Source organism: Palaemon carinicauda, chromosome 28 (assembly GCF_036898095.1).
Source record: "Palaemon carinicauda isolate YSFRI2023 chromosome 28, ASM3689809v2, whole genome shotgun sequence".
NCBI classification, from domain to species: Eukaryota; Metazoa; Arthropoda; class Malacostraca; order Decapoda; family Palaemonidae; genus Palaemon; species Palaemon carinicauda.
The window spans coordinates 52,687,024-52,700,929 of record NC_090752.1 but is presented as its reverse complement, the minus strand read 5'-3'; the positions used below and the strand labels follow the sequence as shown (position 1 = coordinate 52,700,929).

The window sequence follows — 13,906 nt, the reverse complement described above, 5'->3', positions numbered from 1 at the left end:
GCGACTATGGTTTTAGAAACTTTAAATTTAGATATGCGCTTAAATGTGACTCATCTAACCACGTACCTTTCAAGATGGAAACACAGTAGATGTATACTTTGTCGGCTTCTCTCATCACAACGAAAACTGTGGAAATCTTATCGACCTTCTTGACCACGCTTAAGGCATTTGCGACTTAACACCATACCATTGTGTCTTCAGCACAGTTCAATGGAAAGGTGTGGTTTCATTGTAAAAGACACAACAATCTTCGTACCATAAATAAAAAGTATTACAAGAATACGAAGATGTAACGCTGTTCTCTATTACGTCACTGCATGATGTCCTTTCTATCAAACTGTTACGACTGGACTGACAGTTTTCCAATATGGCAGTTACCTTATCGGAATGTCAAAAGTTTCTTACTTTACGTAAGGCGCAATCGTTCACAAGTGGGCATATTAATTATAATTTAAAATGACGGGAAAACTACTTTAAACAAGTTCCAAAATCACGCCCATAGTGGGCGGAGCGTTGGAAAGCTGAGAGCTTGAAATTATAATAGCAGAAGTAAGAAAATTGTTATCGATGTGCCTCAGAGAGAGAGAGAGAGAGAGAGAGAGAGAGGAGAGAGAGAGAGAGAGAGAGAGAGAGAGTAAACAAAAGATTTCGAAACGGAATGAAAATATCATTCATTTCATTCGTTGAAGGATTTAACATTTACGGACAGACTAACATTTCAGGTTTTCCAACTGCATTCTTTAGTTCTGATGTTTCATTTTGTATACTATTTACAGGGGTCTACATTGGCTCCAACGATTGAGCTAGATCTCCAACTAAAAAAGAAAAAGTTTTTCGACAAAATCATGAATCTTTCATGAGGTGAATAATCGTACAATAGATTTCTTTGATAATTAAGTAACTTCTATTGCATTATTCATGCAAATACCAATATTGTTATATAGAATATATTATTCAACCTTGATATCTTTATGGAAACCTATTCTGTAGAACTATCGGAAGATAACGATGACAAGAGAGGACACACTTAATACAATCTCTTGTCCTTTCACAAATTCGATCTGTATCCAGATTCATCACCCTGTTTCGTACCATCCAGGCTATCCGGGGAATTGTAAGCTTTTCTGAAAGCTAACTATCCATCAGTCTCTCCTTCCCTTGGGTTCTATCCATTGGTATTTTTCTACACATCGTACCCTCCAGTGTCACCTTTTATGTTATTATCATCATTATTAGCTAAGCTACAACCATAGTTGGAAAAGCAGGGTGCTACAAGCCAAAGGGCTCCAACAGGGAACAATAGCCGAGTGAGGAAAGGAAATAAGGAAATAAACTGTATATGAAAAGTAATAAGAAATAGAAAACATATTCTAAGACCAGTAACAAGGTTAAATAGATCTGCCATATATATACAGTACTATGAAGAGAGACTTATGTCAGCCTATTCAACATAAAAACATTCGCTGCAAGTTTGAACTTCTGAAATTCCATGCTCCAATAGAAAGGTTTTCCTTCCTGGATGAGGTACCAGATTTCAATCTCTGAAAATAGAACGACCTTTTCCATATTTGTTTACATGGTTTTCTGTATTGAAGGATTTCCAAAACTACTTGGATGAAATATCATATTTTCATTACCTTTCAGGAATAACTGTAGGATAGATAATCAACATGCTATTTCATAAGCCCTGCTTTATTGTTTGGCAAATTACCAGTATAAAATGTGCAAAATATTGCTTTCATGTCTACCTATGTACATACAAGTAACACAGAGGAAAAAACAAAAATATATGAAATGAAATTCTTTTGTTCTGACTTTCATATTCACTTTCGAGTTCGAAATGGCATCGAATACTAAATCTAAATATAATCAAAATCTATTAAAAAAAAAAAAAGAAGAAACTAAGTCTTTTCAGTGCACGAAATACATGTTCAGGAGGAAGCCTAAGTTTAACTGAATCTATAAATTTTAGGTAGAATTATTTAAGTATTTAAGTAGCCTCTTCTTTGAGATCTTTGGTAATTCTCAGCACTGTCATGTACTGCACAGAAGAACTTATAAAAAAAAGTGTCTATATTATAAGATTTATCGTATAAACGTCAGCATGTGAATATATCTTCATTACAATACTACATAGGAAAAAATAATATGAAGAATAGAAGTCTTTGGCAATGATTCATATTGACTAGAATCGAAGGTCTTTGTTCCACTACCATAATCACATCAGGGGAAATGGACGCACATTATCTATTGGATATATTGACGGAATTACTTATTGGATAATTGGACGGATTGATTTCGACTGCAAGCTTGTTTATTTACATTTTTTGAACACCTGAATAGATTAAATCCCTTATCTAGACACGACCAAAAGGGACTATTCCACTCTTAATCGTTTAATGGGTGGCTCAGTCGAATGTTGTACTCTAGGACTGCCATCACCGACATCTGTCAACCCTTCTTTGACTGAATCATTTTTATTAGATGTATCTCCGACCACTGGAACCATTTCCACCCCAACAGCCAATGATTTCGGAAAGTCCCTCGTAGGGGACGATGGTTTTGACCCATCCAAGAGAATGTCTGACTCAGAGGCTTGACCGAAACGTCCGTCGATATCAGCGGACGGCGTCCGCCTGGGACTCTCTCCAGGCGCGGCGCTAGCCGCCATCTTGTCGCTAATCACCGAACTGGAGCTCGAATCCGGAGCCTCCGGAGAGTCTGGAAAACCCTCGAGAATCTCGTCGCCTTCCTCCTCGTGTTTCTTGAGGTGTCTGTCGAGATTCGTCTGCTGACCGAAGCATCGGTCGCACAGGGGACACTTGAAAGGCTTCTCTTTGTTGTGGATGTTTCTCACGTGGCGCTGGAGGTTAGACGAGATGCTGAAGGACCTTTCGCAGTACTTGCACTTGTATGGCTGCTCACCTGGAAAGAGTTAGTGGGGCGCCATTAGAGTGAGATCATTCAGATGGTATTTTAAAGGATTATTTTGTTTCATGAATTGGGTAATCGAAACAAAACTTGCTATAATTACGAGTATTTCAGTTATCTAAAAAACTTTTATTTGTGTTATTTCCTTTGTCAATTATTTTTATAACATACTTTAAAAATCAGAGACAAGTATAGGAATATCCTGGCCCATTTCTATACAATTATCCAATCATTACCGAAATTATATGTACGGCTCTTAATTGATTATACCAATCTTACATACACCAAGACAATAACGGAATTAAGAATCGTAGTTGATTTACGAACAGAAAGTTCATTCGCCATTGATTTGGAAAAGGGAGTTTGTTATAAAGTTATTAGGGTAGTATTTACTCAAATGAATAAGTAGTCCTAATAGTTATATTGGAGTTTCATAAAAGCTACCTACTGGACTCTATCAAAAATTCTACGGCTTATCAGTATGTATCTATGGTTATGTCAAAGTCGAGCATGAGTAATGATTTTTATGTTATTTGTTAATATTCATCACCAAGAATACCCGTGACCAAAATTCACTGAATTAAGAATTAATTATAAAAAAGAAATTGTAGTTTTTAGTGTGAGCTGGCCTTTTGTCAGGACGGACTTTTGATTATGGGAGAGGGCCGTAAACAAAATGACACAAAATAGTTTTGAGATAAGAAGTTCAGAAGTGTTTTTGTTAATGATACAATCTGCTCAATGTGATTAAAAATACCTAAGACGTTTGTAATCTACTAACCTGTGTGGGTTCGAAGATGCCTCGTTAGATTGGCCGATCTTGGGAAAACCTTCCCGCAGAACTTGCAAGTGTATCGATCTTTGGACGACCGCATTTGGTGGGGCGCTAGGAGATCGCCATAAGGACGGGCGAGGTCTGGATACTGTCTTGCCCCTGGAAGATGGGTTTTGAAGAATTCCAGACCCATGGGTCTTGTGGGTGCCATCGTAATGGGCGGGAGGGCCGTTGTCGGGAAGAGTGACGTAAATACTGGGTACTGGGCTGTTGGTAAACAACCGGAGACAACATTGCCGGCCATCACAGCTGTCCTGTCTAAGTTGCGATAAAAGTCGAGGAGAGTCGATGGATGCAGAGGTCGTGGATAGACTAAAGGAAGTTTGTTGAGATCCTCTGCCATAGGAACAGGCTCTCTGTGTTGCTGAGGGGCGGTTCTCGAAGGACTGCTAGATGGCGGGGAGTCTTTTAACAAGTCACTAATGCGCAAGAATGGGTGATTTATTTTGGGCTTCTTTGTCTCCTCTTCAGACTTAATGTCATCGTGTTTGTCTTTCTTTGTACTTGAAACAACCACGACTTCGTCTTCCTCTTCTTTCCCTTCCTTCTTTATCTGGCTGGTCGTGATGGCGGGTTCCCCACTCACCAGCCTCTTCTTGGCCATCGTCAGATCGAGGGGCTGTTGTTCTTTCTTATCCTTAACACCATTTCCACCAGCAGATGAAACAGTGACATCAAAAGCCGTAGGTCGGACTCTCTCATCACAGGCAGTGATGTCAGCCGGACTGATGACAGCCGTGACTTTTAAAGACGTTTGCATCGGAGGCGTAGAAGCGTGTTTTGGAGACGAAGATGGAGTGCTGGCACTAGACCCAGTTGAAGCGAAATCCCCTCTGAGAGGCGTTGGAATCACCAGATGGGAGTTTTTCTCTTCTTCTTTTGGCGAATGGGGAGAGTAGACGGGGCTTCTGCCGCTGTGAATCGGCAAGAAGATCGGCGAATGCAGTAGACGATACTGAGGGGCCTGGTCTCCAGGAGGTAGGTGGTGGTTGCCAAGCATCTGGTAAGCTAAAACTGAAGGGGGAGGCATTACTGACACCGGCGGTCTAGGGTAGACGTTAAATCCGCTTGAAGGAGACGACTGCATTCTATAAAGACCTTTGCTAATAGTTTATCGTCTTGCTTTCAGAGAAATGATTCTTTAGGGGAAATCTTGATATAGTTGATTCACTTATTAGTTACTTAGAAACTGCTCTTTGTAAGTCTTCCTCCATCGGCTGTACAGAATAGCGTCTCGATTCACGTTTAGTATTCTCTCGTGAAACTTCAGGTTCAGCAACGGTGTTTTCACCTTTATCCAACGAAGTCAATGCATCATCATCAGAATTCTATGGATAAGAAACAAGTGGAAGTTTTTAAATGACATATACATATAAAACACAAAAAGACATGCACAAATTGTCCTAACTAAACTTTAAAATAGGAAGAAGAAAACTATCAAATTATGAACATACACTTAATACATCACTTGAGAGAGAGAGAGAGAGAGAGAGAGAGAGAGAGAGAGAGAGAGAGAGAGAGAGATGAGAGAGAGAGAGAGAGAGAGAGAATCCAAAATTATACCGGCCATTAAAATTTCGATCACAAGGAAAATTCTCTTTAAAATTACCCTGATAATTGATTCGGAGATCAATCTTCTCCGTTGCTTTGATTTAATTAATCTGTTTTAAAGAGGCTTTAATTCCAAAATACTCCCCAATGAAATCAACCTACCGAGAAACGTATTTGACCTTTAAAGGTTTAAAGACCACTCATGAATGCCAGAAGCAAGGGACGGTGGCATTGCCCTATCAAGCAGGACAATGCCCTAAGCCTTCTCTCTACCCAACCTAGGACCAAGGAGGACCAGGTAATGGCTGCTGATGACTCAGCAGATAGGCCTGTAGGCTCCCCCAAACCCCTCATCCTTAGTTCAAAAGAATGGTGAGGTTGCAGCAACCAAAGGAACTAACAAGTTTGAGCGGGACTCGAACCCCAGTCTGGCTATCACCAGGCTAAGACGCTACCACCAGGCCACCACAAAATGGAACTGCAGCTTAAGCAAAGATAAGGTATTTTAATCGTTAATGACAGTACTGAACACTTCCACATAAACATAAAAACCGGAAACAAAAACAAGGAAAGACAACTGTAATTGAAGCATGAAATTCTCGGGATTATTCACTGGAATGAACGCTTGCTTCCGGTAATACGTTGATGATCAAACCGACAAAGGATCACTGGAATGCGCATTACATAAATACAAAAGATTACATACGAAAATGATGAGGGACGACTGTAATACGCACTATCTTTAAGCAACCCTTTTAAAAATATGCCATAAAAACGGTAAAAATCCTGGAATAAATGTTGCCAGACATTTACCGTTTTAAAAAATGGATATATTGACGTTTAGCTGTGATATTACGGTCACCAACCCGTTAAAGATAATAACAAAGTAGGGTAGAATTACGGTCGTCTGTACTTCTGAAAATACGGCTGAGATCCGTATATTTTTACAGAGAATTTCCGATTAAAATTACGTTTTTTTTTTTCAACAGTGAGTATATCAAAATGGATGACGTAAACTGGAATGCGCACCACATTCCAGGCCTAGATCTCTAGTTAAACTGATAGAGAACCGCTGAAATATGAATTACCTTTCAGATGGAATCACTGGAATGTGCACTGCATTCTCAATGGGTTTCCAGTGGAAAACCACTGGAAGGTGCTATACCATCCAGTGATGAGTAATTGATGAAACTGGAACGCACAGTAAACCACTGGAAGGTGCTATACCACTCAGTGGTAAGTTATTAATGAAACTGGAATGCACGGCAAACCACTGGAAAGTGCTATAGCATCCAGTGATGAGTAATTAATGAAACTGGAACGCACGGTAAACCATTAGAAGGTGCTATACCACCCAGTGGTAAGTTATTAATGAAACTGGAACGCACACTGGAATACGTACTTATATCCAGCAATAAATTGCGATCGAGACGAAGAACCACTGGATGAACAGTACCTGCGAGTAATCAGTCACTAATGAGACTGACGACTGACAACTGATAATTTCTCCGGGCTAGGTCAAAGAGCAAGTCGTGTGTGTAGGTTTGCTGTCTACGTTCTGGGCGTTCATGCGTTCTGTTTCTGGTAGGTAACGACGTGTTTTGTCGCATGAGTTTAGCGAGAAATGTCGGAACGGAGAAAAAATACCTTGTGTGTGTCAAGAAAATTCTTCTGAATTAAGAGAGAGAGAGAGAGAGAGAGAGAGAGAGAGAGAGAGAGAGAGAGAGAGAGAGAGAGAGAGAGAGAGAGAGAGAGAGAGAGAGAGAGAGAACGCTATGATTGAAATGCAGATTATAGATTGCACATATAGATAAATTACCCAAGAAAAAAATTTAGGTTATTATAGAGAAAAACAATCTGACTATATATGGAAGATAAACTACACTGTTAAAGATGTGCATTAAAAAACGGCAAATGTCTGGCAACATTTATTCCAGGATTTTTACCATTTTAAAAACGGATATATTGACGAAAAGAAGTGATATTACGGTCACCAATCCGTAAAAGATAATAACAAAGTGAGGTAAAATTACGGTCGCCTGTATTTTACTGAAATATGGCTGAGAACAGTATATTCTTACGGTAAATTTCAGATTAAAATTACGGTATTTTTTTACTAGTGTATTCTTCTGATGTTATTCTAAACTAAATTCAAAATGACTGAATCCGGAGACTGCATAGATATTGTAATTTGCAGAAAAAAATCCTGATGTGGGAAAACTCATTTCATTTAATTTGAAAAAAATCTTAATTGCTGATTTTTATTTTCCCTTCCTCGAGAATGATAAAAACCTCTTTATTCACATAAATACCCCTTTTTAGTAATGAGTTGACATATGGTCCAAGTCTCAAGTTTTAATCCACAGAAGATCATGAAATTTTAATTGCATTGTATGCCATAGTCCCGTACAAAAGGTTTTCAAACTTTTCCCCCAATCGGCCGAGAACAGCTGACGCAACAACCAATAGAAAAGGTCCATTTAGAATCGATCGAAACCCTGCATGCTGATTGGCCGAGGGAGGCTGGGGGAGAGACGCACCCCACTCATAGGCTTTGCCGCCATTTTTCTCAGTGTGCCATGATAGCGGGAAAAAGATATAGAATTTGCTAGCCTTCTTTTTCAACTTTTTTTCCACCAGCGGCCATTGTTTCAGCTTCATGGCGAAAGTGAAAGGCGATGTTTTTATTTTTGAAGACATAAATAAGGTTTCTCCATTGACCTGGAGCCTGAAATGTAGAAATAAAAAGAGGGGTACGGAAAAAAGGTATTTTATTTTTTCATTTGTTTTCGGGTATGGACGAGATTTCGGTCAATCGTGAAAGAGACGAATTTAGATATGTTATTCTAATTCTTATTCTATAACAATCTAGTGTATTGCTGTTTATTTAATTCAGGTAAGTAACGGTATCCAAAAAAAGGGGGTTTTCAGAAAGTACATATCTTTGTGTGGTTAATTTACGGGTATGTATAGAATAGTATTTACATATATTATGTGGGCATGCGTACGAAGAGAGAGAGAGAGAGAGAGAGAGAGAGAGAGAGAGAGAGAGGAGAGAGAGAGAGAGAGAGAGAGAGAGAGAGAGAGAGAGAGAGAGAGAGAGTTACAAAAAGTTACAAGGATTTTGGATGTCTCAAAGACTTTTTAGTCCATCCGCGGAGACTCCACTTGCTCTTTAGTAGATCGATTTATTTTAAGCATTTAGAGAGTTCTTATGATCCTGTCTAACTTATTCGTGAACCTGATTACTGTGTTACTGTTTACTAAAGCCGCTGGAAGACTTTTCCAAGTATTTGCTAATTTGTATGTAAAGAAATTTCCACATTGAGTGATGTTTTATCTTTTCAATTCCAGTTTGTGCTGATTTGTGCTACGCTTGCATACATTGTTGTAATCTACATTTGTTATTCCTTTAAAATTTTGAGAGAGAGAGAGAGAGAGAGAGAGAGAGAGAGAGAGAGAGAGAGAGAGAGAGAGAGAGAGAGAGAGAGAGAGAGAGAATATAAGCTGTCATGAGAGTGAATTAAATACAAGTGACAAACTTCTTTTTATTCTAATTTTTATTTTTTATTTTTACCAAGAGACGCACGGCTGATGAAAGAGAAACGAGTCGTACGAGAGAGAGAGACAAGAACAAAGGAGAGAAAAAAGAGAAACTTGTAGTTTGTGAATGGAGAGAGAGAGAGAGAGAGAGAGAGAGAGAGAGAGAGAGAGAGAGAGAGAGAGAGAGAGAGAGAGAGAGAGAGAGTTGTATACAAATGAACAATAAGTTGTCTAGTAAACTATCACGTACGAAAATTCAGGAAAAATATGTATGAGAGAGAGAGAGAGAGAGAGAGAGAGAGAGAGAGAGAGAGAGAGAGAGAGAGAGAGAGAGAGAGAGAGAGAGAGAGAGAGAGAGAGGAGAGAGAGATTTTATATAATTCCGAATGGCAATGCACAGATTCGCCATATATGGTTTGTCAAAAAAAAAAAAAATCTTATCTTATATATCATTATTTCCAATTCTTTATTAAACTCACAAGAAGTATTAAATCACAATGACCGACACTATCTTTATCATCTGTTTTTTTTATTCATTTCCCCAGTATTTCTTATTCTATTTGTGGCAATGTTTATCTTCGGCTTTTTCATTATCAGTTGATTGATATTTCTCTCTTCTATTTCATTCAATAGATTACATATTAGTCATTGATAAATTAGTTTATCAATTTTGGAAATATGTGTCTTAATTAAACATTAACATATTCTTCATTGAGAAATTGATCTATCCATTTTGTTTATCCCAATGAAAATATAAGTCTTTATTGTACAACAACTTGTTCTTCATTGATAAATTACTTTACCAATTTTGAAAATTTATGTCTTCATTGACCAACAACATATTCTTCATTGATAAATTAATCTATCAATTTCCTTTATTCTAATGAAAATATATGTCTTCATTGAGCAACAACTTATTCTTCAATGATAAATTAATTCATTAATTGTATAACTATATGTCTTAATCGAGCATTAACATTTATTCATTGATTAACAGCATTTATTTATTGATCAACAACATTTATTCATTGATTAACCTCGTTATCTGTCAATTTAGAAGAATTTTTATTTTTTTATTCATTCAACAACAAACGATTCCTTTGCCCTGATTTCCAAATCGAACGCACCATTTGGTAGAAAGTAAACAAACAAGACGACTGTCGACTCACGTACGAAAGGCGCCAAAAAAGAAGTTACGTCTCTCCCGAAGGAGCGTGATTTCATTTCTATTTTCTACAAAAAGAAAGAGAAATAGGATACGTGATTTAAAAAGATATTATGAAGAAGAATAGAGAGGGAAGATGTAGATATCGGGTGGAGATAACTTGAGAGATCAGGAAGTGAAGAGATTTCCTTTTCGTGGTGACTTTTCACGTTATGCAAAATCCAAGTAAGTCGCTAAGTGCTCAGGATCTTCTCGCGAAGCCTATATGCATATAATTGCACACACATACACACACATATAGATGAGATCAAGAATCTGAAAACAAATCTATTTAGATAAATTCCCTGATCTTATAAGCTGAATACATTTAGGTTTGTGGGAAAAACTTAAAGCATGAAAATTAAAGTCTAGACGTGAAGAGATTAAAACCAAAGAATATTCAAGAGGGTTCAGAGAGACCTTAAAATAAGAGTAGTTCTGGACATTAAAAGTGAATTATATAAGCAAAATAATGAAAGAAAACAGAATGAAGACATTTTGAAAAAAAAAAATTAATTTGTTGCCATTAGAAAGACAGTATAATCTTAAAGAGAATAGTGAAGTAATATTCTTAAAGGAATGAAGAGAGAATAATCCTAAATGGAGATAAAATAATCCTAGAAGAACGAAAAAAGAATAATGCTGAAATAACGGAAAAAGAATAATGCTGAAATAACGGAAAAAGAATAATCCTAAAAGAATGAAAAACGAATACTCCTAAAATAATGATAGATGAATAACTAAAAGAAAGGTAAAGGAATAATTATATAATGTGGGGAAATATATTAAAAGAATAAAGAAAACATAATAGTGAAATATTAATCCTAAAATAATTGAGTAAGAATAACAGTAAATCAATAAAGAACACATAACATTGAGAGAATTATCTTAAAATAATATAGGTCAAGATATAAGAGGTTATATGTAACAGAAATAAAAGCATCTTTAGATATTAGAAATAATTGAATAGCTTATTGATTGGACTCTATAAAATGGCGTCCTAACAACTATAGTTCTGCACTATTGTGAAAAACTATGAACAATTATTGTATTGTTGACTTTTACGCAGTTTATTGAAAACTCAATTATCAAAGGATTTGCAACACCTTGACGAATGAAATTGAATCATCAATGTGTCATTTTTTGCAGATAATCATTAGTGTATTACTTTATATATATATATATATATAATATATATATATATATATATATATATATATATATATATATATATATATATATATATATATGTATAGTATATAGACATATATACATTTATATATATATATATATATATATATATATATATATATATATATATATATAGGGGTATATGTATATATATACTGTATATATATGTATATATACACACACTATATATATATGTATATATTCATATATACATAAATATATATATATATATATATATATATATATATATATATATATACATATATATATATATATATATATATATATATATATATATATATATATATATATATATATATATATATATATATATAACTCAGTGAGCAATGGAAATAACGATTGATGAGAAGACGATGAATTGACGAGGTAAAGAAAATTTGTTGGTATAGACTGCCATAGAAAGACCATAAACAGACGCGAGTGGAAGGTCATGTCTGAGACCTTTGTCCTGAAGTGGACTAGCTAAGGATGATGATTCTGTCTTATTTTCATTTCATTTGCAAGGTATCTTTGTAGTTATCCAATTAAAAAAAAGTATGATCTAGAAATTATATAGAAATTTTAAAAATTTAAATAAATATTTGGTACTTATCGTTTATAAAGACTAATTATGTACATTAAAACAAATTTGCAACAATTTTGTAGTATACAGACTAAATAATTCAGAGTTCAATATCTTAATAAAAATATGAATCAACTTGAAATTCTACGTTCATGCAACTAGACTTTGCAGAACCTATTACTCTCTCTCTCTCTCTCTCCTCTCTCTCTCTCTCTCTCTCTCTCTCTCTCTCTCTCTCTCTCTCTCTCTCTCTCTCCAGCATAAACTGATAGCTTAAAGGTATTGTCTACACTGTACAATTTAAGAATAATTAGAATGTAAAATATAAATAATACAAAATATGTTAAAAATACTTTCTCGAACTTACCAAAATATATTGATGAACGAAGGATCTCCTTTGTATTTTGTTGATGTAAACAACAGCTGTTGAATTTCACCGCAATTATGTTTATGTAAATGACTAGCTCTGGACTAGAACAGAAAAAAGTGTTTCCGATAAGAAAATCAAGGTTTCCTTCACTTTCGGCAGGTGTAACAACCTCACAAAAACAGTACTTCGAGTAATCTATTTCTTCGGGAGATATGTTATCAATCCAACAAACTGTCAGTCACACGATATCACACGATGTCACACCAACTGGGGTTTCCAATTTCCAAAACTTTCTGGAAGTCAACGACTACAGATCGACGAATCTGGATCCAAGAACTTTTCTCTTCGACGTCGAAACACGTGAGTGCCCCCTTGCGGTACGCCACCCAAAAGAGCAAAACTCCGGCGAAAAGGTCCTTTCCAGAGCGAGGGGAGAGACGACACAACAGCGAAATGCTTCCGAGAGGTTCCCACGGGGCTTATGGCAGAGACAGGCACACGTGGCCCTCTTGGGAGCTCGTGGTATTGAATGGAGTCCCGCGAAAAGCTTTGAGTTGCTGACCCCGGCCACGACTACTGCCGCCTCACCTGTTCCCAAAGTTGATGATGACTGAGAGCTCGCTGTCGTCCATGACTACGGGGACTTCCCCCCTCTCCCTCAGCTCCTCCCTGACCCGGGGAAGTACAAAAGCCAGTACACCTCTCGTACTCACCCTCACAATAGTGGGTGGGATGGGAGTAGGAGGAGAGGAGTAGGAGGAGGAACAGGGAAACCAAAAGGGATGTTGGGATTGGATGTAAAAGGGTCAAGCGTTTCAGGATTGGGGTTTGAGGGATGGCAACAGGAAAGAGAGGGAATAGTTTGGCAGGTAAAAAAAAAAGTAAGGGGGGGAGAGGGTGAGTGAGGGGACGGCATTCAATGAGAGGAAAAGAAGGGGAGGTGGAAAAAGGGAAATTGTCTCTTGCCCTTACATGCGAAAAAAAAGGGGAAACGGTATTAAGGGATGTTAAGAGGGAAGGAACGTTTTTTATGTGGGTTGCGGGGGAGGTTGGGAAGAGGAGCCATGATGGAATAATTGAGAGAGAGAGAGAGAGAGAGAGAGAGAGAGAGAGAGAGAGTTGCAATATGATAGTTACTTGTTCAAGCAAACTAGTGGCCTTTCACGTATTCAAATCACTAACAACATAAACATTTTGCCTATGTCACCAAATCTTATTTCTAAAGAAAACAGAAATAATCTTACCTAAAGATTAATCCTATATTTCTTATTATCTCTTTTTATATCACGGATTTGTCATTGACTAATTATATAGGGGCGATAAGACATAATTATCATTAAGGGATCAATATATTTAATGATTAAGTCAGGGGTACTTTATTACATGAGATTCTTTGCACGAAGATCAGCTGAGAGCAGATTTTTCCAAAATGATCATGTCAAGGTTTATATAATTGGACGTCATTATTTACAGAAACTAACATAAAAATTAACAGGAATTGATGTTGAGGTGAAGTTAGGTTATCATGTTAGATTATCCCTATCATATATAATGAAGAGGCAGACTCTGGATATATATATATATATATATATATATATATATATATATATATATATATATATATATATATACATACATCTATATACATATAAATATATATACATATATACAGTATATATGTATATATATATATATATA

General features: G+C 36.4%; 1 protein-coding gene across 1 annotated transcript; it reads right to left on the bottom strand.

The window, feature by feature from the left end:
* Window positions 1-1,693: 1,693 nt before the first annotated feature.
* Window positions 1,694-5,090, bottom strand: LOC137622039 (MDS1 and EVI1 complex locus protein EVI1-A-like). The gene is made up of 2 exons (XM_068352519.1): window positions 3,713-5,090; window positions 1,694-2,925 (listed from the first exon to the last, which is right to left on the bottom strand). The coding sequence occupies exons 1-2, from the start codon at window positions 4,851-4,853 to the stop codon at window positions 2,378-2,380; spliced, it is 1,689 nt and encodes a 562-aa protein (XP_068208620.1). The 5' UTR covers window positions 4,854-5,090; the 3' UTR covers window positions 1,694-2,377.
* Window positions 5,091-13,906: the final 8,816 nt, after the last annotated feature.

What these genes read in the sequence shown, in the direction of transcription:
- LOC137622039 (XM_068352519.1), bottom strand. Translation starts at nt 4,853, where the DNA reads ATGCAGTCGTCTCCTTCAAGCGGATTTAACGTCTACCCTAGACCGCCG. An exon ending in GCATCTTCGAACCCACACAG is followed by an intron (nt 2,926 to 3,712) that starts GTTAGTAGATTA and finishes AACTCTTTCCAG; the next exon opens with GTGAGCAGCCATACAAGTGC.